This window comes from Peromyscus californicus, unplaced genomic scaffold (genome assembly GCF_007827085.1).
Source record: "Peromyscus californicus insignis strain IS unplaced genomic scaffold, ASM782708v3 Scaffold_27__1_contigs__length_724164, whole genome shotgun sequence".
Lineage (NCBI taxonomy): Eukaryota > Metazoa > Chordata > Mammalia > Rodentia > Cricetidae > Peromyscus > Peromyscus californicus.
The window spans coordinates 335,540-363,461 of NW_026294537.1; the positions used below are offsets into that span (position 1 = coordinate 335,540).

At 37.6% G+C, this 27,922-nt stretch overlaps 1 protein-coding gene and 1 long non-coding RNA gene across 2 annotated transcripts in view; both read right to left on the reverse strand.

Moving 5' to 3' along the window:
- Window positions 1-27,922, reverse strand: part of LOC128120194 (uncharacterized) — a 110,536-nt gene that overhangs the window by 77,205 nt on the left and 5,409 nt on the right. The window lies entirely within an intron of this gene.
- On the reverse strand, window positions 450-26,501 carry LOC128120192 (zinc finger protein 120-like). Its single transcript, XM_052753889.1, has 4 exons — window positions 26,460-26,501; window positions 2,941-3,067; window positions 2,684-2,744; window positions 450-1,555 (listed from the first exon to the last, which is right to left on the reverse strand). Exons 1-4 carry the CDS (start codon window positions 26,484-26,486, stop codon window positions 604-606), a joined length of 1,167 nt encoding a protein of 388 aa, XP_052609849.1. The 5' UTR covers window positions 26,487-26,501; the 3' UTR covers window positions 450-603.

The following is a 27,922-nucleotide window of genomic DNA, read 5'->3' on the forward strand; positions in this document are numbered from 1 at the left end:
CTGGCCCCTTTTAACATTTTGGGCCTTGTTTGAGAGTCAGTGTGTTTCCCTACTGATTCTGAATTCAGAGACAGTGAATTTTTTTTTATTCTGGTTACCAGGTCAGGGTGTGTTTTTCTCTCTGATTTCATGGCCAAATGATGCATCTTTCACTGGCTATGTTTTCTGGGTCAGAGTGGGTTTTTGTAGCTGGCACTTTTAACCTATACATAAGCTGTCATCATAAATTCATTTTTTCAATGAGTTTGTTGGTGCAAAAAAACATGAAAATGGACATTATAATGCTTGAACAGTTTGTAGACACTGTCAAATATTTTCCTACAGAATACATACTCTTGTGTAATTGACAATAAGTGTTTGATTAAAGATCTTACCAAATGCTTAATAATAAGCCCTCTTTTTCAGATAGACAAAGATTATTGTAGTATGAAAAGGCTTGAACACATTGATTGCACACAAAAAGTTTTATTCCTAAATAAATTTCAAAACTTTACCACACTGACAATATTTACAGATTTTCTCTACAGTATGTTTTTTTCTTTCATGATTTTGAAGATTACTGATATATACAAAGGCTTTAACAAACTGATTACATTCATAGGGTTACTCCCCAGTATGTGTTCTTTTATGCATTTTAAGATGACTGTGACACCCAAAGGGTTTATTACACTCACTACATTCATAGTGTCTCTCTCCAGTATGTGTTCTTTTATGCTTTTGAAGAATACTATGACGTGCAAAGGCTTTACCACACTGATTACAATTATAGGGTTTCTCTCCAGTATGTGTTCTTGTATGTCTTTGAAGATGACTGTATTGTGCAAAGCCTTTAGAACATTGATTACATGCATAGGGTTTTTCTCCAGTATGTGTTTTTTCATGCCTTTGAAGATGACTAAGATATGGAAAGACTTTACCACACTGGTTACATTCACAGGGTTTCTCTCCAGTATGTGTTCTTTTATGCAGTTGAAGATGACTATGATATGCAAAGGCTTTACCACAATGATTACATTTATAGGATTTCTCTCCAGTATGTATTTTTTTATGCCTTTGAAGAGCACCATGACACACAAAAGCTTTACCACATTGATTACATTCATATGGTTTCTCTCCAGTATGTGTTCTTTTATGCTTTTGAAGTTTACTGTGACATGCAAAGGCTTTACCACAATGATTACATTCATAGGGTTTCTCTCCAGTATGTGTTCTTTTATGCATTTGAAGATTACTGTGTTGTGCAAAGGCTTTACCACATTGATTACATTCATAGGGTTTCTCTCCAGTATGAGTTCTTTTATGCATTTGAAGATGACTATTATATCCAAAGGCTTTTCCACACTGGTTACATTTATAGTATTTCTCTCCATTATGTGTTCTTTTGTACATTTGAAGATGAATGTGTTGTGCAAAGGCTTTACCAGACTGATTACATTCATAGGATTTCTCTCCAGTATGTTTTCTTTTATGTATTTGAAGTGTACTATGTTGGACAAAGGCTTTAACACATTGAGTATATGTAGAAGTTTTCTCTGCAGTTTGACTTCTTTCATACCTGAAAAAATAACGGAACATGTAAATGCTTTACCATATTCAATACACTGTTTGATCTTTATATCTGTATGAAGTAATTTTACATTTAATTATAAAGAGGAATTAGATCTTAACCTTTTATCGCTGTGTTTTCAATCATCTTCCCCTTCATGAAGAGTTGTTCTGCACCTTTTATGATGCCTTTGGTGGTAATATTCTTTATTACATCATCCACATTTACAGAATCTTTTTTTCTATATGAGAATTTCTACATATTTGAAGAGAACTGGAAAAACTTAGAGCTTTACCATGCTATTACATTCATAAATTTTCCTGCACTGTGAGTCATACTGCATTTGCTAAGTTAACTAGTACAAACAAAGGTAGTTATGCAGTCCTCATACTCATAAAGCTTGTCTGCCATGTGGGTTTATTGATGTTTTAACAATTAAACCAATTACTTGTATACTTGAATCAAATCCAACAAGAATACTCAACATGGGGACTGCTATGTATCTTCTAATTGTTCTGAGACATGGAAATGTTATATCTTTAATATCCCTATGCTGATATGGCTTGTATCCAGAGTGACATATGATATACCTAGTAAAGGAAAAATGACAAAAAAAAGGTTTCCACACTGAATTCAGTTTGACTTTATGTCCTCATAGACTTGTGGTATAGGGATTAAGGTTTCTCCCTAACAATGCCCCTTGACTCTGACTCTAACTTGCTCTCTCACTAAAAGCAAGTCACAACAAGTTTATGAGTTACACTAGCATTACTATGGACTATTTGCATATTAAAAGGTTTTGGAGATATACTTATCATCTCTTCAATGTGAATGCCTTTTGTAATATGAGTAGTGTGAAATAAATACACTGACAGTTCTACAGCACAGCTCTAATGTTGCTACAATTCAAAATGTGATAAATGTTAAGGCCCTGCTTCCTAGTCTTCTTTCTTAAAAGAATGCCTTGGAAATGCTATTCACCTACCTGAAATTGAAGTATATGGTTCTGTGAGAATTTAACAATTATCAATGAAGTTTAAGCTATGCTCATTTACACTGTTGCTTCTGTTTAAAATTCCAGGACACATTACAATTTCTTTACAGGTACATTTTTATCAGCTTGCACAAGATAATTACCTTTCTTGTCTTTTAGAACTTTGACAATGTTCTTCAATATTATGGTCTTCCCAACTGTATCCTAAAATATAGTACCAAAAATTATGTTATAATATTGAAAACTGTGCAAAATTTAAGTCATTATCTTCAGTGAATCTAAGAACCATGACTGATTCCTTCACCCCATTCTTCTTTCTCAATCAAATTACAGATGAGCATCAATAATCATGGAGTTGTTATCCCCTTTTACTAAAACAAGAAGGAAAATTCAGTATTACCTATAATAGTGAGATTCCTGTAGGTCTCCAGCATCACATCTTTGTAGAGATTCTTCTGGGAATTATCCAGCAAAGTCCACTCTTCCCAAGTAAAGTCAACATGCAAATCATCATAGGTCACTGCATTCTAAAATATCCCATACATGTATACAACAGAAAGCATGATATTGACAACATTGTAAATGTGTACTTCTTTGACAGTATAGTCATATAATACTGGTGGTCCCTATACTTGTTTCATGACATAGACATGATAATGTAATCAACAATTCACTTTAGAAGGAAACTGAATGGGGACATTCATCGATGTCATTTCTGTATCCTTTGACTAGAACAACAAACACACAGAGAAGCAAACAGATCAACAGTACAGAGTACACATGGGAGAAATTGTATGAATAATTACTAACTATAGAGAAGAAAAATAAGATGGACAAACTATGTATATTGGCTCATGCTTTTAACCCAGCCCTCAAAAGGCAGAGGCAGGTATATCTGACTCTGAGTTGAATGCCAGGTTATTCTATGCAATCAGGTCTAGGAGAGCCTAGAAAGACATATTAAGAACCTTGCTCCCAAGCAATGTCAGTAGAACAAAAAAAGATAGAAAGAACTCAGGTTTTTACTGAAGTTTCTACAAAGAGTTATGCATTCACTCCAGTTCTGTATTCATCTTCAAGAAACCTGAAGTGATGAAATTCAAACTGTAAAATCAATAAGATTTTACTAAAAGGCACTGCATTTTAAACAGTTATACATGAACAAATGAAAATATTAGCCATATAAATGCTGATCATAAACAATCAACACAGAGCAAGAGAGGTGGCTAAGTATTAAAGAGCTCTTGCTGGTCTTGCATAGAAGTAGGCTCAATTACCAGTACTTATATGGGAGATATGAACTATCCATTATTACAAGTTCAAGGTTATTGAGACCATCTTTTGATCACTGTGAGGACCTGGAACCAACATAGTGCATATCCATGCATTCAGGTAAAATACTCATATTCATTTAAAAATTCTAAAAAAATGCAATGGGCAGGAAGAAGTTCATGCACCTGCAAACCAATGACTCAGAAGGCTCAGGCATGATTAATATTATGAATACATGTCATTCTGGAAAGCGGAATGATTCTCTCTGCCAAATTTTAAAATTCAAGATTTGTGTGAAGCTCAGTACAACAGCATAAGCTTGACTTGCACAATAACCTACATCCTAGGCCCATCACCCAATAATATAAAAACAAAACAGTCAGGAATGTTGGCCCACTTTAATTCCTGGACTTGGGAGCCAGAGTCAGGAGGAACTCTGAATTCCAGGCCAGCCTAGTATACACATCTCCTTTCAGGACACCTAGGGCTACACAGACAAACCTTGTATTCAAAAACAACCAAAAAATAAATAAATAAAAGAGCAGGTTAACAAACTGCCTTAGCACCGAATAGCATTTGCTTCTACTGTATCTTATGTGATTTAGAGATAGAGTCTATAATGGTGGTGAAGGCATGACAATACAAGGAAGCTATCTGATTAGTTTCAACCACAATACAGTAAACACAAAGAACAAGAAATTGGTTGAGGCTATAGACATTCATATCACACACCTAGTGAGGAATATCATCCCAAAAGGCTCTCCCTACTAAAGCTGCAATCAAAAGAAAGTCACCAAGGAGAGACACATGTTCACATACATCATTGTATCTGGGAGGTTTTTCATTCAGTCAACAACATTCTGACTATAGGCTCATGGTCATCTATGAAGAAAATATATTTACTCACTTCAATTATTCTCATAGTCTGCAATAGCCCCTACACTGTTTCAAAAGTCCAAAGTCTCTTCTGAAAGTCAAGACAAACTCTTGACAGTGACATCTTGTAAAATCAGAAACTGAGTTATATCTTTCCAACATACAATGGCACAGAATACCATTCACATTCCAAAACAGAGAAGTGGATACATAGTAAGGGAAGATTGGACCAGGGCAGGACAGAAGCACAGGAGGACAGACATCAAATAACTCTGTCTCTGTCTCATATGCATGGGAATTCAGTTTCAAATGGCTCAGATGGTCCTATCCATTCAACTTCTTATACATCTCTCTATTTGGTTACTTCCACTTCCTATATGCAGCTAGGTCTCCATGGGAGATGTCTCATACCTTAGGAATCCCAACATCATCTGGTCACAAAATGCAATCCAGGCTGTTATGGAATATTATTTTAAGATGTGTTACATTTTTCTATGCTGTGGAACAATTGTTTTTAATTATGAAAAGGTGTGTTTCATTCTTTTATGTTGCATTTTTTAACTCTGTGATGCTATGATACTTTGCCTGTCTAAAATACTTGATTGGTCTAATAAAGAGTTGACTAGTCAATAGCATGGCAGGAAAGGATAGGCAGGGCTGGCAGACAGAGGGAATAAATGGGAGGAGAAAAGTGAAAAGAAAAAAGGAAGAAGGAGCAAGGAAAGGAGAGGACACCAGGGGCCAGCCACACTGCTACACAGCAAACCATGGAGTAAGAAGTAAAGAAAGATATACAGAATAGAACAAAGGTAAAAGCCCAGAGGCATAAAGTAGATGAGATAATTTAAGCTTAGAAAAGCTGGCTAGAAACCACCCAAACTAAGGTCAGGCACTTATAAGAAAGAATAAGCCTCCCTATGTGTGATTTATTTGAGAGCTGAGTAGCAGCCCCCCAAAAGAATAAGGAGTTAAAAAACTAAAACCAACAACACCAGGCCACATCCTCATAGCTTCATGCAATGAACTCTCACAGTCTCCTCACTGGGTTTCTGACTCTGCCAAACATAGATGCCTGCAACAATGCTGAACCAAACCCCCAGACCAAGAATCCATAGCTTAAATTTTGATTTCTTCTTGTTTCCAGGACCAGTAGATGATGGGTGATCCTCCAAAATTTGACTTAATTGGGATGGAATCTAACATGCTTGGACCACAGGTGCAACAGGTTTTGTATGAAATTGCTCCCTAGGACTAAGAATTACTTTGCTTACTCCTTCTATGAATTGAAGGTGTAGCTGGATGCAGTCTTACCCTTAGAACACCTTGCTAGGCTTCCATTCCATAGCAAGGGCCTTCTCTGTAATAGCCATAAATTCCTAGAAAATTCCCACCTATTTCAGCACTGGACTGCCATCTGAAACTACCTTTTCATTTTCGTTTATTTCTACCACACTTGTTTTTTTTAACCACTGTAGACCTGAATGTCTCATCAGTAATAAACATCTAGCAGATTCTATTTAAGAAACTAGTCCATTAATTTTTAATCATGCATTACTAAATTTTCAGGGTATGGGCCAAATAAGATTTTTGAGCCAAAAATATTACACAAATGACCTCTAGTTTAATTTTTATTGATTCTAATTTTAACTGAAATTCTATAATCTCAATATCTTCCTGGTCATACAAGACAGGCCGATAAAGTTCTTTGTGCAACTTTCTATGATTTTTGCCACCTAAAGTCCTGATATTTTTCACATTCTTTCAAAAGAAAACATTCCCAGGTCCTACCTAGGAACACCTTTGGTGTTCCGTTTTGTTCTAACTTGCTTTTTATGCTGCTGTGATTAGATCTTCTAACCAAAAACATCTCAGGCAATGAATGTGTTTGTTTGGCTGACTGTGTCAGATCACACTCCATCATTCTGGGAGCTTAGGATAGAAACTCAAGCTAACAATGAAGGCAAAACCCATGGGCAAAGCTTGCTTCCTGGTGCTCTCTTGCCTGTCTAGCCCAGGTCTTTCTTTTTTCTTTTTCTTTTTTTTTTTTTGATTTTTCCAGACAGGGTTTCTCTGTGTAGTTTTGGTGCCTGTCCTGGATCTCACTCTGTAGACCAAGCTGGCCTCAAACTCACAGAGCTTTGCCTGCTTCTGTCCCCTGAGTGCTGGGATTAAAGGTATGCACCACCACTGCCTGGGTCCAGGTCCACTTTCTTAAGGATATTGCCACCCCAGGTGGAGTAGCCATCCCTGCTACCCTAGGTAGAGGAGCCTTCTCATTTCAATCATCAATCAGCAAAATCTCTCAGACAAAACAGTTTTTGGCTATTATGAATAAAACTACTATGAATCTAGTTAAGCAGTTTTCCTTGTGGTAGGACCATCATATGGGTATATGCTCAAGAGTGGTATAGCTGGGTCTTTTTTGCTTGTTTGTTTTTTGACACAGGGTTTCTCTGTGTAGTTTTGGTGTCTGGCCTGGCTCTTGTTCTTTAGACTAGGCTGGCCTTGAACTCACAGAGGTCCACTTGGCTCTGCCTCCTGAGTGCTGGGATTAAAGGTGTGCACCACCACTGCCTGGCATAGCTGGGTCTTGGTGTAGACTGACTCCCAATTTTCTGAGGATTGCATATTGATTTTAACAGTGACTATACAAGTTTTCACTTGCAACAGCAATAAATCCCCTTGCCAGCATTAGCTGTCAGTTGTATTGTTGATCTTAACCATTCTGACAGGTGTAAGACAAAAGCTCAAAGTACTCTTGATATGTATTTTATGATGGCTAAGAATGCTGAACATTTCTTCAAGTGTTTCTCAGCTTCTTTATACTCCTCTACTGAGAATTCTGTTTAGAGGTATACCCCACTATCATTGGATTATTTGGTTTGTTGCTATCTAGTTTCTTGACTTCTTTATTATCCTGAGTGAGGCAACCAAAAAGTACATAAAGAAACATCGTATACTCATTTATATGTGGGCTTTAGCAGTTAATTAAAGTCCAATCACAGTAAACACAGTTAATCACAGTACAATCCATAGATGCAGAGAGGCTAAATCATGAGAATGGCTCTAAGAGGGATGCATCGATCTCCCTGAGAAGAGGAAATAGAATATATTTTGTGGGTGCACTTGAGACAGGGGGGAATGGGAACACATAAGGTCAGGTGAGTAAGGAAGGGGCAAAGCGGGAAAAGACATGGAAAAATGACTGGAAAAGTGTATATTTTAGCAGGGGACATGGAATCAGTACAGTGGAAAGTTCCTGGAAACTATCAGGGTGACCCCAGTGAGGACTACTAGTAATTTAGAAAACAGAGACTGAAAACAGAGACTGAGCCGGACAGTGGTGGAGCACGCCTTTAATCCCAGCACTCGGGAGGCAGAGTCAGGTGGATCTCTGTGAGTTGAGGCCAGCCTGGTGTACAAAGCAAGTTCCACAAAAGGCTCAAATCTACACAGAGAAACCTTGTCTCGGAAAACTAAAAAAGGGAAAACAAAAAGAGAAAGAAAACAGACTGAACCAGCAATTTTCTAAAACCACATAAGGCTCCTAGTTGTGGGGCTGGCACACCAAGCCAGACACAAAACATTCAGCTGATACTTGTCTTCCCTATAAGATATGCTGGGGCAATGGTGGCTCAGAAATTCTATAGTGCCCAACCAATGACTGGTCTAACTTCAAGCCCAAGCTGTGAGAGGCTCCAGGTCTTCTTGGATAATCAGAAGCTTACACACAGCCCCTTGCTTGCTCATGAGAGGTTACTTAGATATGTTGCCTGAGAGTTGTCAGGATGTCTCTGTTTTCACTTATGCCTTGATTTAGGAAATAAATAAATAAAATGACTTTTATTTCCTAAGTTTGTTGAATATAAGAAGTGTAAAAAGACATGATATGACAGAATAATGAAAGAGAACAACATGGTAGAGATCAGCATGATCAGAACAAAAAAGAAACCATCAGGATAATACATGAGTGTTTTTACTTTCCCTAATAACCCTCAGATAGAAAAGTCATAGTTTCACCTTGCTGTGGATTTCCCTTTTAGCCCTTAATGCTGTTCTAAAGGTGAGACCTTTGGGGCAGTTCCAGAAAAATATACTTGGAATGTATTGTATGAAAGAAGAAGAAATTCTCAAATAAAGGAAAAGATGTGGGCACAGTGAGGGAGGATTGAATGAAGGCAAGACTAAAACTCATCAGGGCAAACAAATCCTGTATGTAGCTCTGTCTCATATAAGTGTGGCTTCATTATCAATGGGTTTAGATAACTCTATCCCTGAAATTTTCAATACATGTCTCTTCTTTGCTACTTCCACTCCCTGTATGCAGCTCTCCTTGGCAGATGTCTCATAGCATGGGTATTACAACATCCTATCATCTCAAAATACAACACTTGTTTCATCTTCACAGCTTCATGCAATGATGTCTTTTCACTGGGTTTCTGACTCTGTCAAACATAGATGGATACAACAGTGCTTAACTGAAACCACAGAGGAAGAATCTATGACCTATAAATTTTGTATATTTCTGGTTTCCAGAACCAGTACAACATGGGTTAACTCCCCAAATTTGGCTTCTAAGTTGTGATGGATTCTACCATGCTTGGACTGAGTCACAAAATGTTCCATATGAAGTTCTTTTTGGGGGTTAGAAATCATGTTGCCTATTCTTTCCATAAATAGAAAGCTTAGATGGATGGAGTCTTACCCTTACAGTACCTTTCTAGATGTCAAATGCTGAGAAGAACCTTCTCTTCAATAATGCTATATTACTAAGAGGGATACACAGATCACCTTGGGAAGGGAAAACAGAGATCTCCATGAATAAACTGAGAATGGGGTGGAAACAGAGGGGAGGGGATGGGGGATGACAATATGAGAGAATGGGATGGTCGAGCTAGGGCAAGGATGAAGTGGGAAAGCAATGAAAGAGATATCTTAATAGAAGAAGACATTATGGGATAAGGGAGAAACCTCTTGCTAGGAAAATTCCCAGGAACCCACAAAGATGACACCAGATTAGACTACTATCAATAATGGAGAAGGTGCCTGAACTGGCCCACCCTGCTAAGCATATTGATGTATACCCTAACTGTCATCATAGAACCTTCATCCATATCTGATGGGAACAGATGTAGAGATCTATATAACCAAGCACCAGGCCAAGCCCCAGGAGTCCAGTTGAAGAGAGAGAAGAGGGATTCTATGATCTATGGGCATCACGATCATGATGGGAAAATCTACAGAGACAACCAAACCAAACTAGTGGAAACTCATGAACTTTACACCAATAGCTGTGTAGCCTACATGACACTGGATTAGGCCCTCTGCATAAGTGAGACAGTTGTGTAGCTTGATCTGTTTAAGGGGCCGCAGGCAGTCGGATCAGAATCTATCCCTGGTGCATGAGCTGGGTTTTTGGAGATTATTATCTATGGCAGGACACCTTGCACAGTCTTGATTAATGGGGGAGGGGCTTGGAACTGCCTCAACTGAATGTACCAAGCTTTAGTGACTCCTCATGTTAAGCCTTACTTTTTGGAGAAGGGAATGAAGGGTCAGTTGGGGGGAAAGGCCGGGGATAGCGGGAGGAAGGAGGAGAGGGGCATCTGAGCTTGGTATGTAAAATTTATAAAAAAAATTACTAAATAAAGAAAAAAAAGCAAAAAAGTAATAAAATTAAATAAAATAATTGCTGGCACCTAAAGTCAGTGCAAATATACTGTGTTGTGTAATTGCTTTTCGAACATACAAGAACCAACTCAGGTTTACTACTGAAACATTTTAGGTCAACTTCATGAGTAGGGAGATTTTGTTGCTTAAAATAATTTTGTCTAAAGCAAATTCACTATATCCACTGGTCTATGTAGCTGCTAACAACAGTTTGAAACTTATTTAGTACTAAACATTAGATAGATGCCTTTGTTGCAGGACAAAGTTGGCAACTGAAGATGCATACAAATTATAATACCACCCATTAGTATAAGCAGGTGACAGGGAAGTCCTTATATTTTAAAATACACAAATTACATGTACTAGCAAATGATCATGCTAGTGTGGAGATTTCACATGGTGCCATATTGAGAGTTCCTCCTTTTGTGAAGCTCTCTAGAACTGCAAATTACAAATACCTACATTATATCATTTTTATTTAAAATTCCATTTTCTAGGATTCATCTCCTAACTGCTATGATTTGGAGTAACTCAGATGGTGTTGAGTAAGCTGGAGTAAGCTCCTCTTGCAATCCTGACAAGCAGCCAAACTTGATTATCATTACTCCACACTTATTGAGTATTGAAATCCCATATATTATCCACCCTCAATACTGTGAATGGCACAATGGATGTGAACAAATGCCCTCAGTCTCTGCAGATTCTGTTATATAGCTTGCATTGGCTGAACCACTTTCATTTCTAACTCTACAAAATGCAGTAAACCTAGTTCTTCTGATCTAACACTAACTTTTTATGATTTGTAGGAGTACATGGCATATAACCACATCACTCAGAAGCTAGGAGGAAAGATGCCATGAATCAGTGGCCACCCTGGGCTAGATTTAAAAAAAAAAAGACAAAACAATTCCATTCAGGATACTGAGGTTAGGCCTAAAAATTTCAAGTCCTTTGCAGTAAGAAAATCACATTTCAGGTAATATTATTGCTCCAACTTTCTTCTCTATTGCTGTGATTAAATTCTCTAACCAAACACAACTCAGGTAATGAACAGGAGTATCTGCTTAATATACATAGGTCAAAGTCACTCCTTGTGGGAGCTTAGGATAGAAACTCAAGCTAATACCTAAAGGCAAAACACAGAGAAACATTGTTTCCTGCTTTCTCTCTTACTTTCTTACTGTCTCCTGCTCAGCTCACTCTCTTATACAGCCCAAGCCAACATGCTTATAGATGTTGACAACTCAGTGAAAGAGACTTCAATCATAACCACCTCAATCTATCTGAGAAACAGCAATCAGATAATCTGATCTAGGCACACCCTCAATTGATGTAACCTTAGATGACTCTATGCTATGTCATGCTGACAGCTGAGGCTAATTAGGAAAAAGAGACAAAAATATTCAAGAATGTTTTAAAGATCCAAAGCCAATGTATTAATCCTATCAATCACTAAGCAGCAAAAACACAAACAAGAAGATAGCAACAACTTCAAAACACAGATATGCCAGGAAAGGGGAAGAGACAAGCATCTAAGATCAAAAAGAGAAAACTAAAACTGTCTCTCCACAGAAACTTCCCAAACCAACAAAACTCAAGGAACTCAAAACGTAAGAAATTTTCTGAATATAAAATTGGTGAAACTCCACCATTTTTTAAAAAATGAACAATATAATTTAATTATAATTACTAAAATCAACAACATAGATGGCACCACTGACCATATAAGATACAAAGACAGACCTACAAATATATATTATGGTCCCTTAAACAAGAACAGCAAGATTCTAATACAAATTAAACCACAAGAAGTTACTGGCCAGCACTCAGCCTCTGCATTTCTTTTTTGTCCTTTGTCAATAATAGAAAATGGATAGGGCAATAAGAGCTGTTCCACCAAAGTTGGAGAGATTTGCTTGAAGATTTCTGACATTTTAACTTTGTAAAAAATAATTCTCATTATTAAAAGAGTCTCATTCTCTTATAATAAAGAAAAAGATACTTTGTTAGGATCACTTGGACAACATTGTGTTTCCTATGACTAATGATTGGTGGTAAGCCTGCATCAGAGTGAGGAAATAAAATCTTTTCCAAACCAAATACAAGATAACAAATTTTTAAGATTCAGTGTATGCCTACAGCAACATGGTTTACCCTATTTGCTTTTTAAGTCATAAGTACTTCTGATAGCACATTGTTTGTCACTATTTTTGTATATGTTTGTGCATGAGAGAGAATGTCTTCCATAGGTATACAGGTGACATACAAAATAAGAGGTATCAGAACCCATAGATCTGGACTAGGAAAGTTATGAGCCTCCCAACTCGAGTGTGGATATCTGAACCCAGGTCATCCCCAAGAAGAAGATGTGCTGAGCTGCCTGCCAAGACACATATGACTTTTTATCCAATAAACCAAAAGTCTTTCACAGATTAACAACAATGAGAACAACAAACCCTAAATAAATAAAGAAGCAACTAAATGATCCTTGGGAACATGATGCATCAAAATTAAGATGTTGCTTATGGTAAAACTCTAGCATAAAATGAACACAATCCAATAACAATGCCCAACAATTTATTGCAGGAAAGCTGATTACAAAGCTATATTCATAATGGAAACACTCAGAACAATCAATGGAGTTATGAAAAAATAGTACACATATTGATATAATATGACTTCTATCCTTACCACAAAGCTACAACAATCAATAATGTGTTACTATATTTGTAAAATAATAAAGAGGATAGAGAGAAAAAGCCAAGAAGAAAGGAAGGAAAATATAGTCAACTATTAATCAAAAGACCAAAGGAAACTTATCCAAGAAAAGTGTGATATTGACCAATGTTACCGAGCTACCTATGATTCTGTGTGCATAGATATTAAATAAGCACAGTCTTTGCAACTACCACAAAATTAACCTAAAGTGACTCTTGAGCAATTGTTTCTGACCCTCAAGCTACTGATATTTCTTACAAAGACAGAAGCCCCATGCTCTAGAGCTCTAGCTGCAAAAGGAGGTGATCTCTTGCTGCCTCCTTGTGGTTTCAGGTAAACCCAGCCCCACTGATGCTCAATTTCAAAACAACATAGAAGAATAATTTCAAATCTGCTTTCTGTTACATGAATTATGACACAAAATGTGGATTCTACCCTATCTATCTGGCCAACACCATGCACACTGGAGAAACCTCTGCAGCTCAGAAACATCTGTTATCCTTGGAACTAAACTTTACTAAATCAAACCATTGCAGCAGGTGGTAGCAAAAAACTAGAAGCATTCTAATCACTAATTGCTGAAAGACAATTCACATCACCATCTTTTTATCATTTTCTAAACTACTGGAAATGTTTATAAAGTCAAACTTGAAAGTGGGATGCAATATTCAGAACTTTGAGAAACCAGACATGCAGTTTTCCAATCTGTCTTCCAACTGCGCACCATAAACAGTGCCCATGTGTGCACACTGGACAATGATATTACAAGCATCATATCCTCCCATGCCAGAACTGCAGTCTCTACCCACCCATGAAATTCACTCACATTGAGGCTCAAAGTATGAGGACCACTGCCCAGTTCATCACATTGACCAACAGAACCACAGTCTGGTTCATGGTCCATCCAAATACCAACAGAAATAACAGCTCAGCACACCTTCTCTGAATACCCTATACTCACCATGGCATAGCTTGTGGACTTCCTTACAACTCATTACTAGAGAAGCAGAGGATAATCTAGGAAAGAATCTGCAAATTACTGGCCACTCTTACTACTGATTGCAAAGCACTCTTAGAGTTCCTCATTGGCTAGGGCCACCCAGCTGGGCCTCAGAATATTAACAGCTCACCTACTGTGTGATCAGAGATCAAATGAATCAGAGAGCAGAGTCCTTCCAGCTTTGCCCTTCCAGCCCAGCAGACAGGGACCTAGTCTAGAGAGTATCTATTTTTTGTAGACATTTTTTTACTCTCTTAGAGCATATCCTGTTCCTCATTCAAAGCACAGGCTTCTTTGTGTGCACAATCCATTATACACTCAATGTGCAATGCTGCCAGCCCATTAACTAATATCTGGGAAATTGTGTAGTCAAACAAAGGTTACATTCACCCAGTAACTGTTGTTAATGAATAAGTTTTGTTAAAGAAAAGCAGACAAAACAACAACAAAACAAAAAAACAAAAACAAAAGCAAAAACAGGCCATGAATTAGAAAACAATGAGTAGTCAAGGTATGGCTAAAAGACATGAAAGAGAATGTGGATATGAAGCAGTTATGACCTCAAAACATTAATTTGAAAAGTTGAAACAAACTTTATGGCCATGTGCTCCACAGTATAAAGATTTGCATTAGAGCACATGAAAGACTTCTCAAACATTTTATCTCTGGCTGTACATCTAAATCCTGAAAAATAACAGCCCTGTTATATGGTGATATTTTATTTGTATTAAAATGTTATTTGTATGTTAATAAATAAAGTTGCCCGGGGGTCAGAGCTATTAGCAAGCCATAGGAAAGCAGGGCAGTGGTACGTACGCTTGTAATTCCACCACTTGGTAGGCAGAGCTGGGTAAGTCTCTGTGTGTTCAGGGATACAGCCATTATTGGATACACATGCCTTTAATCTTAATACCAATCATGGAAAACCTGGAGGCCTATACAGACAGGCCGTGAGGAGGCGGTCATGTGGTTGGGTTTACAACCAATGAGAAGGCAGGACAGGAACTCTATATAAAGACTTTAACACAGGGGTAGCTCTGGTTCAGAGAGGTAGGACCACCTCAGGAGGAAGGGTAAGGTTTTAGCTCTTAGATCTGACCTCTTGGCTTTCTTCTTTGCATTGGTTCTGTGTTTCTTATTTAATAAGAAGGTTGGATACATCTACATTTGGCACCCAACGTGACAAGAATTCATTAAAAACCACTTGGCTTGGCTGGGAGGCAGGTCCGGTTTCCGGCCTGGGCGGCCTGGCTACCTAGCTTGGGCCCAGGCCTGACTGACCCGCAGCTGGAGCTACTTGCAACTGCTACAAACAACTCAGGCCTGCCCTGCCGAACAGGGCCCCTGCCTGTAAAGCCAAGGCTTGACTCGGCTCAAACGGCTACTCTCTCTCTCTCTCTCTCTCTCTCTCTCTCTCTCTCTCTCGCTGGATTCACACCTCGAACACCAGGTGGCTGTGAAATTCCCTGGGATTCTACTGTTCTACCCAGACTTGGTAAGTCAATTAACATATCTATTTAAAAGAGAAATTTTTTCTACATTAAAAAAAATGGGCTTTATGTGTACATTGGAAGAAAATTGGGCTTTGTTTGAAATTTTAGGCACTCTGAAAATGGAACAACTACATGAAAAGATTAATATTGAACGAATTATTCAGTTTATTACTTTTCTTATCCTCATTTTACTATTTAAAAAGATCGTCAACTTAAGTGCCAGGATAACAGTCTTAGAAAAACTTGTTAAAGCGGTAAAAATGAATTATAGAGAAATTCAAATTCAGACAGAAGAAATAAATAGTGAAGTTGTTTCAAAATTGGATCATAAGGTTACAGAAAGAAAGCCAGTTTTCACACAATCACCCTTAATTTATCCAGTAGCCGTACAGCAGCTACCTGATGAAGAGAATGAACAAAATACTTGGGTTCCAGTTGAAATGTTAGACTTACGAAGATTTAAGGAGGCAATAGCATCTTATGGCATGCACTCCCCATATGTAAAGCAAATGTTAAACACCTGGTCAACTTCTAATAGGATTCTACCAAAGGACTGGTGGGAATTGGCACAGGCTGTTCTTGAACCCGGACAAAATCTCCAGTGGAAAATGTGGTTCAGTAATGAGGCTAAAAATATAGAAAGACAATGGAGGGATAGTGGAATACAAGTCTGCCAGGATCAGCTTATTGGAGAAGGCCAATATGCTTCAGTACAAACACAATGTTCATATGATGTCCAAACCCTACTTCTATGTAAAACGGCAGCTTTGAATGCATGGGACAGAGTTGAAGAACCAGGAAAAAAAAACTGAGTCATTTACAAAGGTTATATAGGGCCCCAAAGAATCTTTCACAGATTTCTTACAAAGATTGACTTCAGTAGTACAAAAAATGGTCCCGAATTCAGAGGCTAGTCAGATAATAATTGAATCTTTAGCCTTTGAGAATGCAAATGCAGCGTGCAAAAGAATAATCAGGCCGTTAAAGGCAAGATCTGCACCTTTGGAAGATTGGATTAGAGATACAGTTAATGTACAGGCTTATGACCATGATGATATGTGGGTAGGAAAAGCAATTTCAAAAGGTTTGAGCAATGTTAGATGTTTTGGATGTGGAAAGCAAGGACATTTGCAAAGGGATTGTAAACAGGTCATTCCTAGAAATAATGTTTCTTCAAGGAACACTGGCAACAGAATGCCCCTTCCTTCTGGAGTATGCAGAAGGTGTGGTAAGGGAAAACACTGGACCAACGAATGTAGATCAACAAGGGACAGACAGGGTAACCCTCTGCCTCGAGCTTCGGGAAACTCCCAGAGGGGCCTCAGGCAGGCCCCCACAGTAAATCCAGTTCAAACCTTTCCTGCAGTTGTAGAGGAAACCCCTACTCAAAGCAACTAAATAACCAAATGTCTATTGGAATAAATCATGTTAGTCGAGATGATGAAACAGAGAAAATAGGAAATACAGGAAAAAACATAAAGAAAATTTTTTGGCAAACTTCTATTAATGAACAAAGACCAAAACTAACAATAAAAATAAATGGTGTTTCGTTGTCTGGTCTGGTAGACACAGGTGCTGACATTACCATAATTGCACCAGAATTTTGGCATCCAACTTGGCCTCTTCAGGAGGTAAACATTCAACTCTTAGGAATTGGGACATTATCTAGAGTGAAACAAAGTGCAAGATGGCTTGAATGTATAGGTCCAGAAGGACAGAAAGGAAAATGAAAACCATATATGGCTAACATAGCTATGAACCTGTGGGGTCGAGACTTGTTACAACAATGGAATACTCAGATTAATATCCCTCCAATCTCAGAAACAAATCATAAATTAGTACATGTTTCTGAGAGAAATATTAAAAGATATTATTCTAATGAGTGCTCACCAGCCATCCATGTCATACAAGAACAGGGCACAACAACTGATAATCTTCCAAAAACACTAACAGCTCCACCTTTAAAATGGTCAACAGATAAGCCTGTATGGGTTCAGCAATGGCCTTTAACAACAGAGAAACTCCAGGCTTTACAAGAGCTGGTGGAAGAACAGTTAAATGCTCATCATATTGAAGAATCAACCAGCCCTTGGAATTCTCCTGTATTTGTTATAAAAAAAAATCTGGTAAATGGAGAATGGTAACAGACCTTAGAGCAATTAACAAAGTAATTCAGCCAATGGGCTCTTTACAATCTGGAATTCCTTTGCCTACTCTGTTACCAAAAGGATGGCCTCTCATAGTTATTGATTTAAAAGACTGTTTCTTTTCAATACCCTTACAAGAAAAAGACAGAGAAAGATTTGCTTTCACAGTGCCTACTTATAATAATTCTCAACCGGTTAAAAGATTTCAATGGAGGGTTCTCCCACAGGGAATGTTGAATAGCCCAACTTTGTGCCAATATTTTGTAAAACAGCCATTAGAAGTGGTACGTAAAAAATTTCCTAAATCTATAATTTATCATTATATGGATGACATTTTATTAGCTGATTCAAATGCAGATACTTTAGAAAGAATGTTTGAAAAAGTAAAGAAAATTTTGCCTTGATGGGGATTACAAATTGCTTCAGAAAAGGTACAAAGAGTAGATTCTATTAGTTATTTAGGATATAAAATAGAACTTCAAAAAATTAGACCTCAAAAAGTGCAAATTAGGAGAGATCGACTACAGACTCTTAATGACTTTCAAAGATTATTTGGAGACATTTCTCATCTAAGAACTATTGTTGGGGTAAAAAATGATGAACTGAATAATTTGTTTAAAACCTTAGAAGGTGATAAGGACTTAAATAGTCCAAGAGAATTATCACCTGAAGCTGAGAAAGAATTGGCCTTGGTAGAAAAGAAAGTACATGAAGGGCACGTGGATCGTATTGATCCAAAACTGGATTGCATTTTGGTTATTTTACCTTCTAGGCATTCCCCAACAGGAATATTGATGCAAAGGGAAGATATTATATTGGAATGGATATTTTTACCAAATAAACCAAATAAAAAATTAAAAACTTATGTGGAAAAAATCTCTGACTTGATTTGGAAAGGAAAATTGAGACTTCGTCAATTAGCAGGAATAGACCCAGCAGAAATTGTCGTACCTTTAACTAAGGAGGACACTGAAAAATTATGGATAGAAAATGAAGCTTGGCAAAAAGCTTGTAGTAATTTTTTGGGAGAAATTAACAGCAAATATCCCAAAAGTAATAGAATTGATCTTATAAAGAGAGCTGATTGGATCTTGCCTCAAATTGTGAGGAAAAAACCCATATCTGGTGTTCGTACATTTTATACAGATGCCAACAAACAAGGAAAGACAGGTTACAAATCAGAAAATTTAAGTAAAGTGGTTCAAAGTCCTTATAATTCAGTTCAAAAATCAGAATTGTATGCTATTCTGTTGGTATTAATGGATTTTTCAGAACCTCTCAATATAGTAACTGACTCTCAGTATGCTGAAAGAGTAGTATTACATATTGAGACTGCAGAATTTATCCACGATGCTTCAGAATTAACTTCATTATTTATTCAATTACAAGATACAATCAGAAAAAGGAGTCATCCTTTATATATAACTCACATTCGATCCCATACTGGTCTGCCAGGCCCTCTAGCACAAGGCAATGATGAGATTGATAAATTATTGATAGGAAATGTGCTGGAGGCCTCAGAATTTCATAAAAAACATCATGTAAATAGTAAAGGTTTAAAAAAGGATTTTTCCATAACCTAGCAAAAAGCCAAAGAAATAGTAAAGAAATGTCCTACTTGTTCCTTCTACAATCAAACACCATTACCAGCAGGATGTAACCCAAAGGGTACTCAGAGGAATGAAATCTGGCAGATGGACGTGTTTCACTTTGCAGAATTTGGAAAACTGAAATATGTACACCACACTATCGATACTTATTCAGGATTTCAATGGGCAACTGCTTTGAGTTCTGAAAAAGCTGATTCTGTAATCACTCATTTGCTAGAAGTTATGGCCATTATGGGTATACCTGCACAAATCAAAACTGATAATGCTCCATCATATGTCTCTGCTAAAATGAAACAGTTTTTTGCTTATTATAATATAAACCATGTTACAGGTATACCACATAATCCTACAGGTCAAGCAGTTATAGAAAGATCAAACAGAACTCTAAAGGATATGCTAAATAAACAAAAAGGAGTAACAAAACCCCCCAGAAATAGACTACATAATGCTCTATTAACTTTGAATTTTCTCAATGCCAATGAGAAAGGAACAACAGCTGCAGAGAGACATTGGATAATAGAAAAAACTACAGAATTAAATCAACCTATATACTTTAAGGATGTGCTGACCTCAGAATGGAAACCAGGATATGTGTTACATTGGGGACGAGGTTTTGCTTTTATTTCTACAGGAGAAGATAAGCTGTGGGTACCATCAAAATTGATAAAGGTTCGATTTGAACAAGAGAGACCTCTTAATTAGAGGAGGTGATAGTTCATCAACTATCGTAAACATCCAATTTAAACTAACTTATACCAGTAACACATGCCTTTTCATTTAATCAGATAACTTGTCAAAAAGGAACATCCCCAAAAAAACTTGGGGAAAGGTTTTTGTTTTTGTCTTTTAGGAGAATGAAGGTTAAGGAATTTGAAGAACACTGGACAAATGAGACAACTGAAGAAAAGGGACAAATCATCTATCCTAAGAAACAGAGTGAAATGGCGTATGGGTATGTTATCTAAAAAAAAATTTTATGTCTTCCTAAATGTTTGTTTCTGCTTTTCTTTAAAGATTTAACACTATTTAATTTCTAATAGTCCCAGTTCAATTAAAATTTAAAGCTGACTTTGGAGTTGGAGAATGGCTCTCTCCTTCTTTAAACTCAAGCATGTTGTTAAAAGGAAAATGCAAACTCCCTGTATCATGCCAGAAGAAAAGAGCCATCTTCTGCTATGGGACAGGAGAAAAGCCAAATTAATTAAGGGACTATTCTATTACGAATCTCAACTCTTTGATTCTATTCTGATTCTTTAAACTTTTCTTAAAGTATGAATTTTATATCAAAATTTACAAGATCAATATATATAGATATATATACATTTTAAACTTTGTTAAGATATAAGTGGTCATATAGAGTACTAACTAATTCTAAAAAGTCGCATATATAGTCTTTGTGTTCGAGTCTCTTATCAGTTTTTTGCAGGAAATCACGGTTAGGCCTAACATCAACTGAAGTCTCCAGGAAGAAGATGGGGCCCCACAACAACAACAATTCCACGTGGACAATAATAACATCAATAAGCTGACAAACATCATCTACAGATCAGCTTTGAACTACAAAGTGTTCAGAGCAATTTTGAGAGAGCTAGCTGAGATGATCCAGTCTCAAAGACTACTTGAATAAGGATTTGAGATAAACCCTGAATTTTGGCATTATACACAGACTGGATAACGAAGGATATATTTACCTTTCCTAGAATTTGACAATTAACCTAAAATTTTTCTTTCAGGATAAAGATACCTTCGCCCATACCCAGCAGGAAGCAATTTCAAGAATACGACGCCCACATTCCCAAAGAGGTGGTGTGGGGCGGTTGGGTTTTTTTTGGTTTTTTAATGGGTTTTGGGTCTGGGATAATTTTCATTGATTAGGAGGGTTGGTTACAAGTTGTTGTCAAGGGTTAGGAAAAAGGCTAAGCAAAGGAGATTAGATTTAAGGTTCTTATTAAAAAAAAAAGAAAGAAAAGAAAAATGTAAATACATTGGATTGGATTGTTTTATATTGTATATAAATTATATGTATTGAAATTGATATTGTTAGAAAATGTTATATATATTTTTTAATTGTACCGTTCATCTAACAATGTAATGCAATTTTCTGATCCTTGAATGTTATTACCAACTATTAGTATATAAAGACATGAAAGTTAGTAGTTAGACATTATAATAGAACTTGTAGCTATATTAGGTATGTTTTCAAGATTGAGTAGATATATTTTAGATAGACAGGTTATCTTCAAACCCTTCAGAGATCTACAGAATATGGCATTTAAAATGTTTTAATAACTTAGAAAATTTTTCTTTTTTGTTATGACTATGAGACATGTCGGCTCCTGGCAGTACCAATCTACTTCAGAGAAAATATGGGCATTGAAGAAACTGTATATGGAGTTAGCTTTCATTGTGGCAAAAGTTAGCCACTGGACAACAAAGTATCCTCGAATCAACTGCTGATAAAATGAACAGACAGGACATGAAACAAAGGACTACTGATTCTTGCCAAAACAAGTGTGGTTATGGCTTTATCAAAAGGCATCTTCTGAGGCCAGGACAATATGGCACCATCCCTGAGGTGGCCTTCACAATTCGGAAAAGGTACAGTGCCCTTTTCTTCGAAGGCAGCTGAACAGGCAGTGGGCCGATGGCCTCTGATGTGCAATGGAATAGCAGCTGAAACAGTTATTCTTGAAGAGTAACTAAGCTCACGCCTCTCAATAGTAGACTGGCATTTGATAGAGGGATATGGAGAAGAATGGGATGCTGAGATGAAGCCATATATACACAGCCAGGAAGAATGGACAGCTGAATTAAAAAACCATCAACAATTTCCAGAATTTAAAATCCTGAATCATGACATGAATCATGACACGACACTAGTGGAATTCAGGTGTTTCTGGTACATGGACTACTCTCACTCAATGTGAGGTTGAACTGTTGAACTTGTGTACATCCTACTTCACAAATGAGTCTGTCAGATATGCTAAGCCTATAGGCTGAAGATGATGCCCCAGCACTTCGGAGAAACCTCAGGTGACTGTCCAGACAGCTGTCTGTTTCTGTCAACTCACAAATTTTTTGGAAGTTGCTTGTATGCACTTCCTGTTTTTATTTTTGTTAGCTAATATTATTTCCTTCTTGGGTCTCTGAGGGAGTTGAAGATTAGTTAGTTATAGTTGAAGGTTAGTTAGTTATAGTTGAAGATTAATTAGGATACATTTTGGACTTACCAAAATAGGATAGATAATGAAATTATTTTCTCTGAATTTGTCAAATACAAATGGACTAGACATTGCTTAGGTATTTATTACTTGTATATATTGTATATAGTTATTGTACTTTTGTATATAGTTTTTCTTATATTAGTTATAAGCTTTTTCTTTTTTTTCCTTTTTATTAAAATAGAAAAGGGGAAATATGGTGATATTTTATTTGTATTAAAATGTTATTTGTATGTTAATAAATAAAGTTGCCCGGGGGTCAGAGCTATTAGCAAGCCATAGGAAAGCAGGGCAGTGGTAGCGTACGCTTGTAATTCCACCACTTGGTAGGCAGAGCTGGGTAAGTCTCTGTGTGTTCAGGAATACAGCCATTATTGGATACACATGCCTTTAATCTTAATACCAATCATGGAAAACCTGGAGGCCTATACAGACAGGCCGTGAGGAGGCGGTCATGTGGTTGGGTTTACAACCAATGAGAAGGCAGGACAGGAACTCTATATAAAGACTTTAACACAGGGGTAGCTCTGGTTTGGAGAGGTAGGACCACCGCAGGAGGAAGGGTAAGGTTTTAGCTCTTAGATCTGACCTCTTGGCTTTCTTCTTTGCATTGGTTCTGTGTTTCTTATTTAATAAGAAGGTTGGATACATCTACACTGTTAGGCATGGCCACAACATTTTGTCCATATCTATTTTGATTGAACTACTATAACTATAGCAATTTGTTTTTAAGACAAAGTCAGTCCTTTATCCAGATTCTTGATTACCCTTGTCTGTGGAACGTAAGAAATGGCCAATCAGGATATTTATGAAATATCTAAAATTGATTACCTAATTCCACATTGCTATTCTCAAGTACTGTTGAAGTAGGAAATCTGTAAACCCCCATCCTGCCTCTCCCTTTAGGAATTATGACTCCACCAGCTTCAAAGTTGGTCAATGAACTCCATTCTTGCACTCTTCATTTATAAGTTTCCACTAAAAGCCAGAGAGATGGGGGTCACTCATTAGATGACTTATTTTTCCATCTCACTGACCAGTCAAGGCGCAGAATGGAAGAAGTTGCAGTACTTTTTTCCCAAGCACTGGGCAGCAGAGCCAGGTATAGGTATTCAAACCAATTCTCACTTACATACAATAAGGCAAACCTAAACTAAAGGAGACATTACTCTACACAGAAATCAGTAATCAACATCACTTGAGAGAAAAGAATTAAAACTATTGATTACCTAGAGACATTGGAGAACAGAAACAAGTAGAGAAACGAGCAGTAATGCACTAAAAAGGGTGTTAAAAATGATACTAATAAGTGATATTTAAAATGATAAAAATCATGTATTTTTAAGATAAAAAAATTCAGCCATATTGATTTTGAAAGAGAATAGGTCCTTCCCTAATAGAGGGAATACCATTAATATGAGATAGATTGATGTTGCCCATATGAATATGTTGACTGCTGAGATTTATAACTTGACACATACAGTTACAGTCAATGGCCTGTTTTTCAAACCTCAGAGCTGACATAACTGTGTCAAACAGGATTGAACATATCTGAATAGAAGAGTTGCCTAATTGCAAATTCAATATTCATTGGCTCAAGATAACCTTCCCAAACTTTCCACTCTTACAATTTGGTCTGTGATCATACCTGACATGAATTAAAACATGCTTGGAAGTTACAAAATAACTGCTGCTACCACAGTCAGATCCTTTTTCATAATAGTGACCCCAGTAGATGAATGCATACCCTGCTTCCCCCTACAGTGTACACAATTCTTTCTATTTGGTCTGAAGTCAAAAGCAATGCTCCATATGTGAAACCTTTTCCTGTCATTGCATTGAATAGTTAACTACATGACTCAAATGGATAATTTTAAAACTCTGAGGTGGTACAGTCAATTAATTTAAGAATTTGAAGGTGTAGTATAGAGGACAGTGAGATCATTGGCCCAGAGAGGAAGAGAATAGAAGCAAGGCCACTGGAGTCAGCATAAGACAGCTTGTCTCAGAAACATTTTATTGACAGGATGGAAAAGCAGCTGTTCTAGAATTAATATGATTTCCCAGGCACAAATCACACTTAGGGTATTAATAAAGAAAAATACCATTAATAACAGTATGCATCAATCTCTGGCAAATGCTCAGAAAGGAGACAGTCTAGACACATTTTGCATTCAGCATATGCATGTACTGTCATCATTGTGTCTTTTAGCTTCATGATCCAGGTTGTACTTTGAACAATTTAAATAGAGAAAGGCAATGTGTAGGTCTAATCATATGGGCAGATGGGTGAGTTAGACAGCAAAAATATTCCCAGGATTGTTTCTTAAATATACCAGTGATCTGAAAGAGCAGATCATTCTTTAGTGACATTGTGTGGGGGTGAAGCTAAAAGGGGTTGAGAATGATGGGAAAAGTGGAAGTAGTAAAGATAACAGCCAGACTAGGGAGGTCTTGCCTAAGCTATGTTGTTATGTCATGTAAGCTTCTGAAGAAGAATAACATCTTGTACAGTAATTCCAGGGGGAAAATGGAAGAGAACGGATGACTTCCATGAAGTTAGCAGAAAGTATCATACAATGGGACAGACTCAGGAGGAGGCTAATCAAACAATGCTATAAAAGGGAACACAGGGCATTTCAAGATTATTGAGTAAGCCCACCTGTATTCTTGGGACTGATAACCATAGCTATATGTGGGATGTGAAGCAACCCCACCATATAAGTCCTGGTTCCAGACCATTACAAATTCACCCAAACATATTCCTGATTTTAGGGAAGGAGCTCTGTATTATTGTCAAAAAATCAGGTACTTAGGGAAAGCTCCCAAGGCCTGGGCCCTGACCTATTACCAGCTCTCCCAAGAATGTTTCTCCTCCTTGACTGAGGGCCTAAATGAAAGCCTTGCTTGATCAGGCCAGTCCTTAACACACAGTGTTTTTCAAAGAAAACTGGAACTTTAAGGCACACCAGGCCTTTCGGTGGTTTGTGACCCTGTAATGCCTCAATAAGCAGCTTGTTAGAACTCATGGTAAAGGTTTGGGCCTAGTGTCTGGTTATACATAAGCGTTGGCTTCTTTGTGGTGTTTTGGAGCCAAATGTCTGGACAATCCTGATGAACAAATGTGTATCCTACTGTCCTAATCTCTAACATGCCTGGCTAGAATATATTTATTTCTGGGGTATTTTAGAGGGAGTCCTCCCTCTGCTAAGTTCTATTTTGTGAGACTTTCTATCTCCTAAGCATTAATAAATCTTTTAAATCACTAATTCTACTCATCTATATCACACCTTAGTAGTGGAGTGCTACCCAATGCATGAGATGCTTTTTACAACCCCTCACAAATTTAACTATGAATGGATCTTATGTAAAAATTAAATGCAAAATACTGAACCTCTATATGGTACTAGAAGGTACCCTCCAAGTTTAGCAACCTGCTTTCCATGGGTGCACCAAAAGTATATTGAAGTTCAAAGATTTTTGAGGGGAGGGGGTTAGGCTTTTTTGAGACAGGCTTTTCTCTGTCCAGTTTTAGTGCCTGTACTGGATCTCACTCTGTAGACCAGGCTGGCCTTGAACTCTCACAGAGATCCACATGGCTCTGCCTCCTGAGTGCTGGGATTAAAGGTGTGCACTACCACTGCCCAGCTCATGCACCACCACTGCCCAGCTTCAAGGATGTTTTTAAGCACAGCTCCCTATTTTCAATTCTGTGAGCAGATTCAGCCCACAAATCAAAGTTATTCAGAGGCCTGCCCCTGGGTCCAGGGAGTTTCAAGTATCACATGGAACCTCATAGGACAGAGATTGTGCAGGCAAGTTCCAAACCAGATCCAGGGAGAACCCAACACACTGGATCCTACACCTAACCATCTGCTCTACCTCATCTGGAAACAGCAGCCCCTCACTCACCATGTCATGGTTTCCCAGGTCAGCCATGCTCTCTTCTCAGCTCCCTGTAGCAGCATTCACAGCACAGCACACAAAACCAATAGCACCAGATCCTGTTGAAAGCCAAGTATGAAGCCTGTGGCATCAGGAAAGACCCTGTAACACTTTTGACTGGCAGATCACCTCTGGACCTGATTGGCTAGTGAGACCTGAGTAACAAGAGCAACTCCCATAGGGTTACAAAGTGAATAAAAACACAGCACAATGTTTTCTGTTCCTCCCTTCCACCCCTGACAAAGACTTTTTTTAGATCAGCAGAAATATGCATATCAATAGCACTTGCTCCTGGCTGCAAAAGCAGACCTTTCTCTTTTTCTGCTCTCCATAGGCACTTCTCCTTCTTCCTCCTGGACAGAATGTGGCTAGCTAGCTTGTACAGACCACTATACAATGTGGGCTGGAGTGATTCCCTGCCACAAAGGTAGAAGGGTGCCTGGAATATTAACAACTAAAGAAAGATTTAAACACACACAAGGATAGTATTTGTTGTGTGACAACACTGACATCAGGTGAACTGAAGGTATTTTTTACCTAGTTGTCACAGGGACTTCAGACAACCAGCAAAGAAAAGCAGGAACTAGATCACAAACAAGATAATATGCCTTTCTCTCATCAGAAAGCTGGATGATGCCTCCATTGCTTTAGGAATTTTATTCCTGAAATTCAGAGCACACTGTGGGCAAATTAAATAATAAAGAGTAGTTTACATGGAAAGATGAATACTTAGAGAATAATGGAGCTAGGAAGAATGTATTTATGAGCACCATTGTTAGCCAGTACATCTTCCTCCATAGGTAGGTGAAAAAAGAACAAAATTCAACTGTCTTATTCAAGCTTCTGCACAGGATCAGGACTGGTAGAATGAATCTCTCCATGTATGCAGAAAATTTATTTCATAGAATGAATTTGCTACAAGCATGCAGGATGTGAAGGGGATAATTTTAACTAGCCCTGCCTGCTGTCTGTTTCAGGGCTGTGACATCATTGCAGATAATTTCATTTTTAATTATTTTATTTTATGTATAAGGGTGTTTGCCTATAGGCATTTGTGCAGAGTACTTGCATAGGCCAGAAAAGAGTTATAGGAGATGGTCAGGTATAATGGAACCTGTGTCCTATGTAACAACACCTGGTGTTACTTTTAATTGTTAAGCTATCTCCCTAGGCTACATCTTTATTTCAAATTTGTTTCCATACATTTTATTTAATATGTATTAATCAATTCCCCCCTCCTTGTCCTTTCTCCATCACTTCCCTAATTCTTCCCTTCCAATTTCTTACTTGTTAGGCATATGAGAATATGTTTGCACAAATAACATGAATAAAACCTGCTGAGTCCATTTCTTTGGGTTATGTTTATAGGGATTCAAGGATGAACACATTGCATTGAATATTCAATTAGGGAGCTCATCCCAGTCTGAGGC

Excerpts from the sequence above, each read along its gene's own strand:
- LOC128120192 (XM_052753889.1), bottom strand. The coding sequence starts at position 26,486 with ATGGCTGACCTGGGAAACCATGACATG. Across the intron at positions 3,068-26,459 it reads ACCTGGGAAACCATGACATG|AATGCAGTGACCTATGATGA; the intron begins GTGAGTGAGGGG and ends GGGATATTTTAG. Across the intron at positions 2,745-2,940 it reads CAGGAATCTCACTATTATAG|GATACAGTTGGGAAGACCAT; the intron begins GTAATACTGAAT and ends ACTATATTTTAG.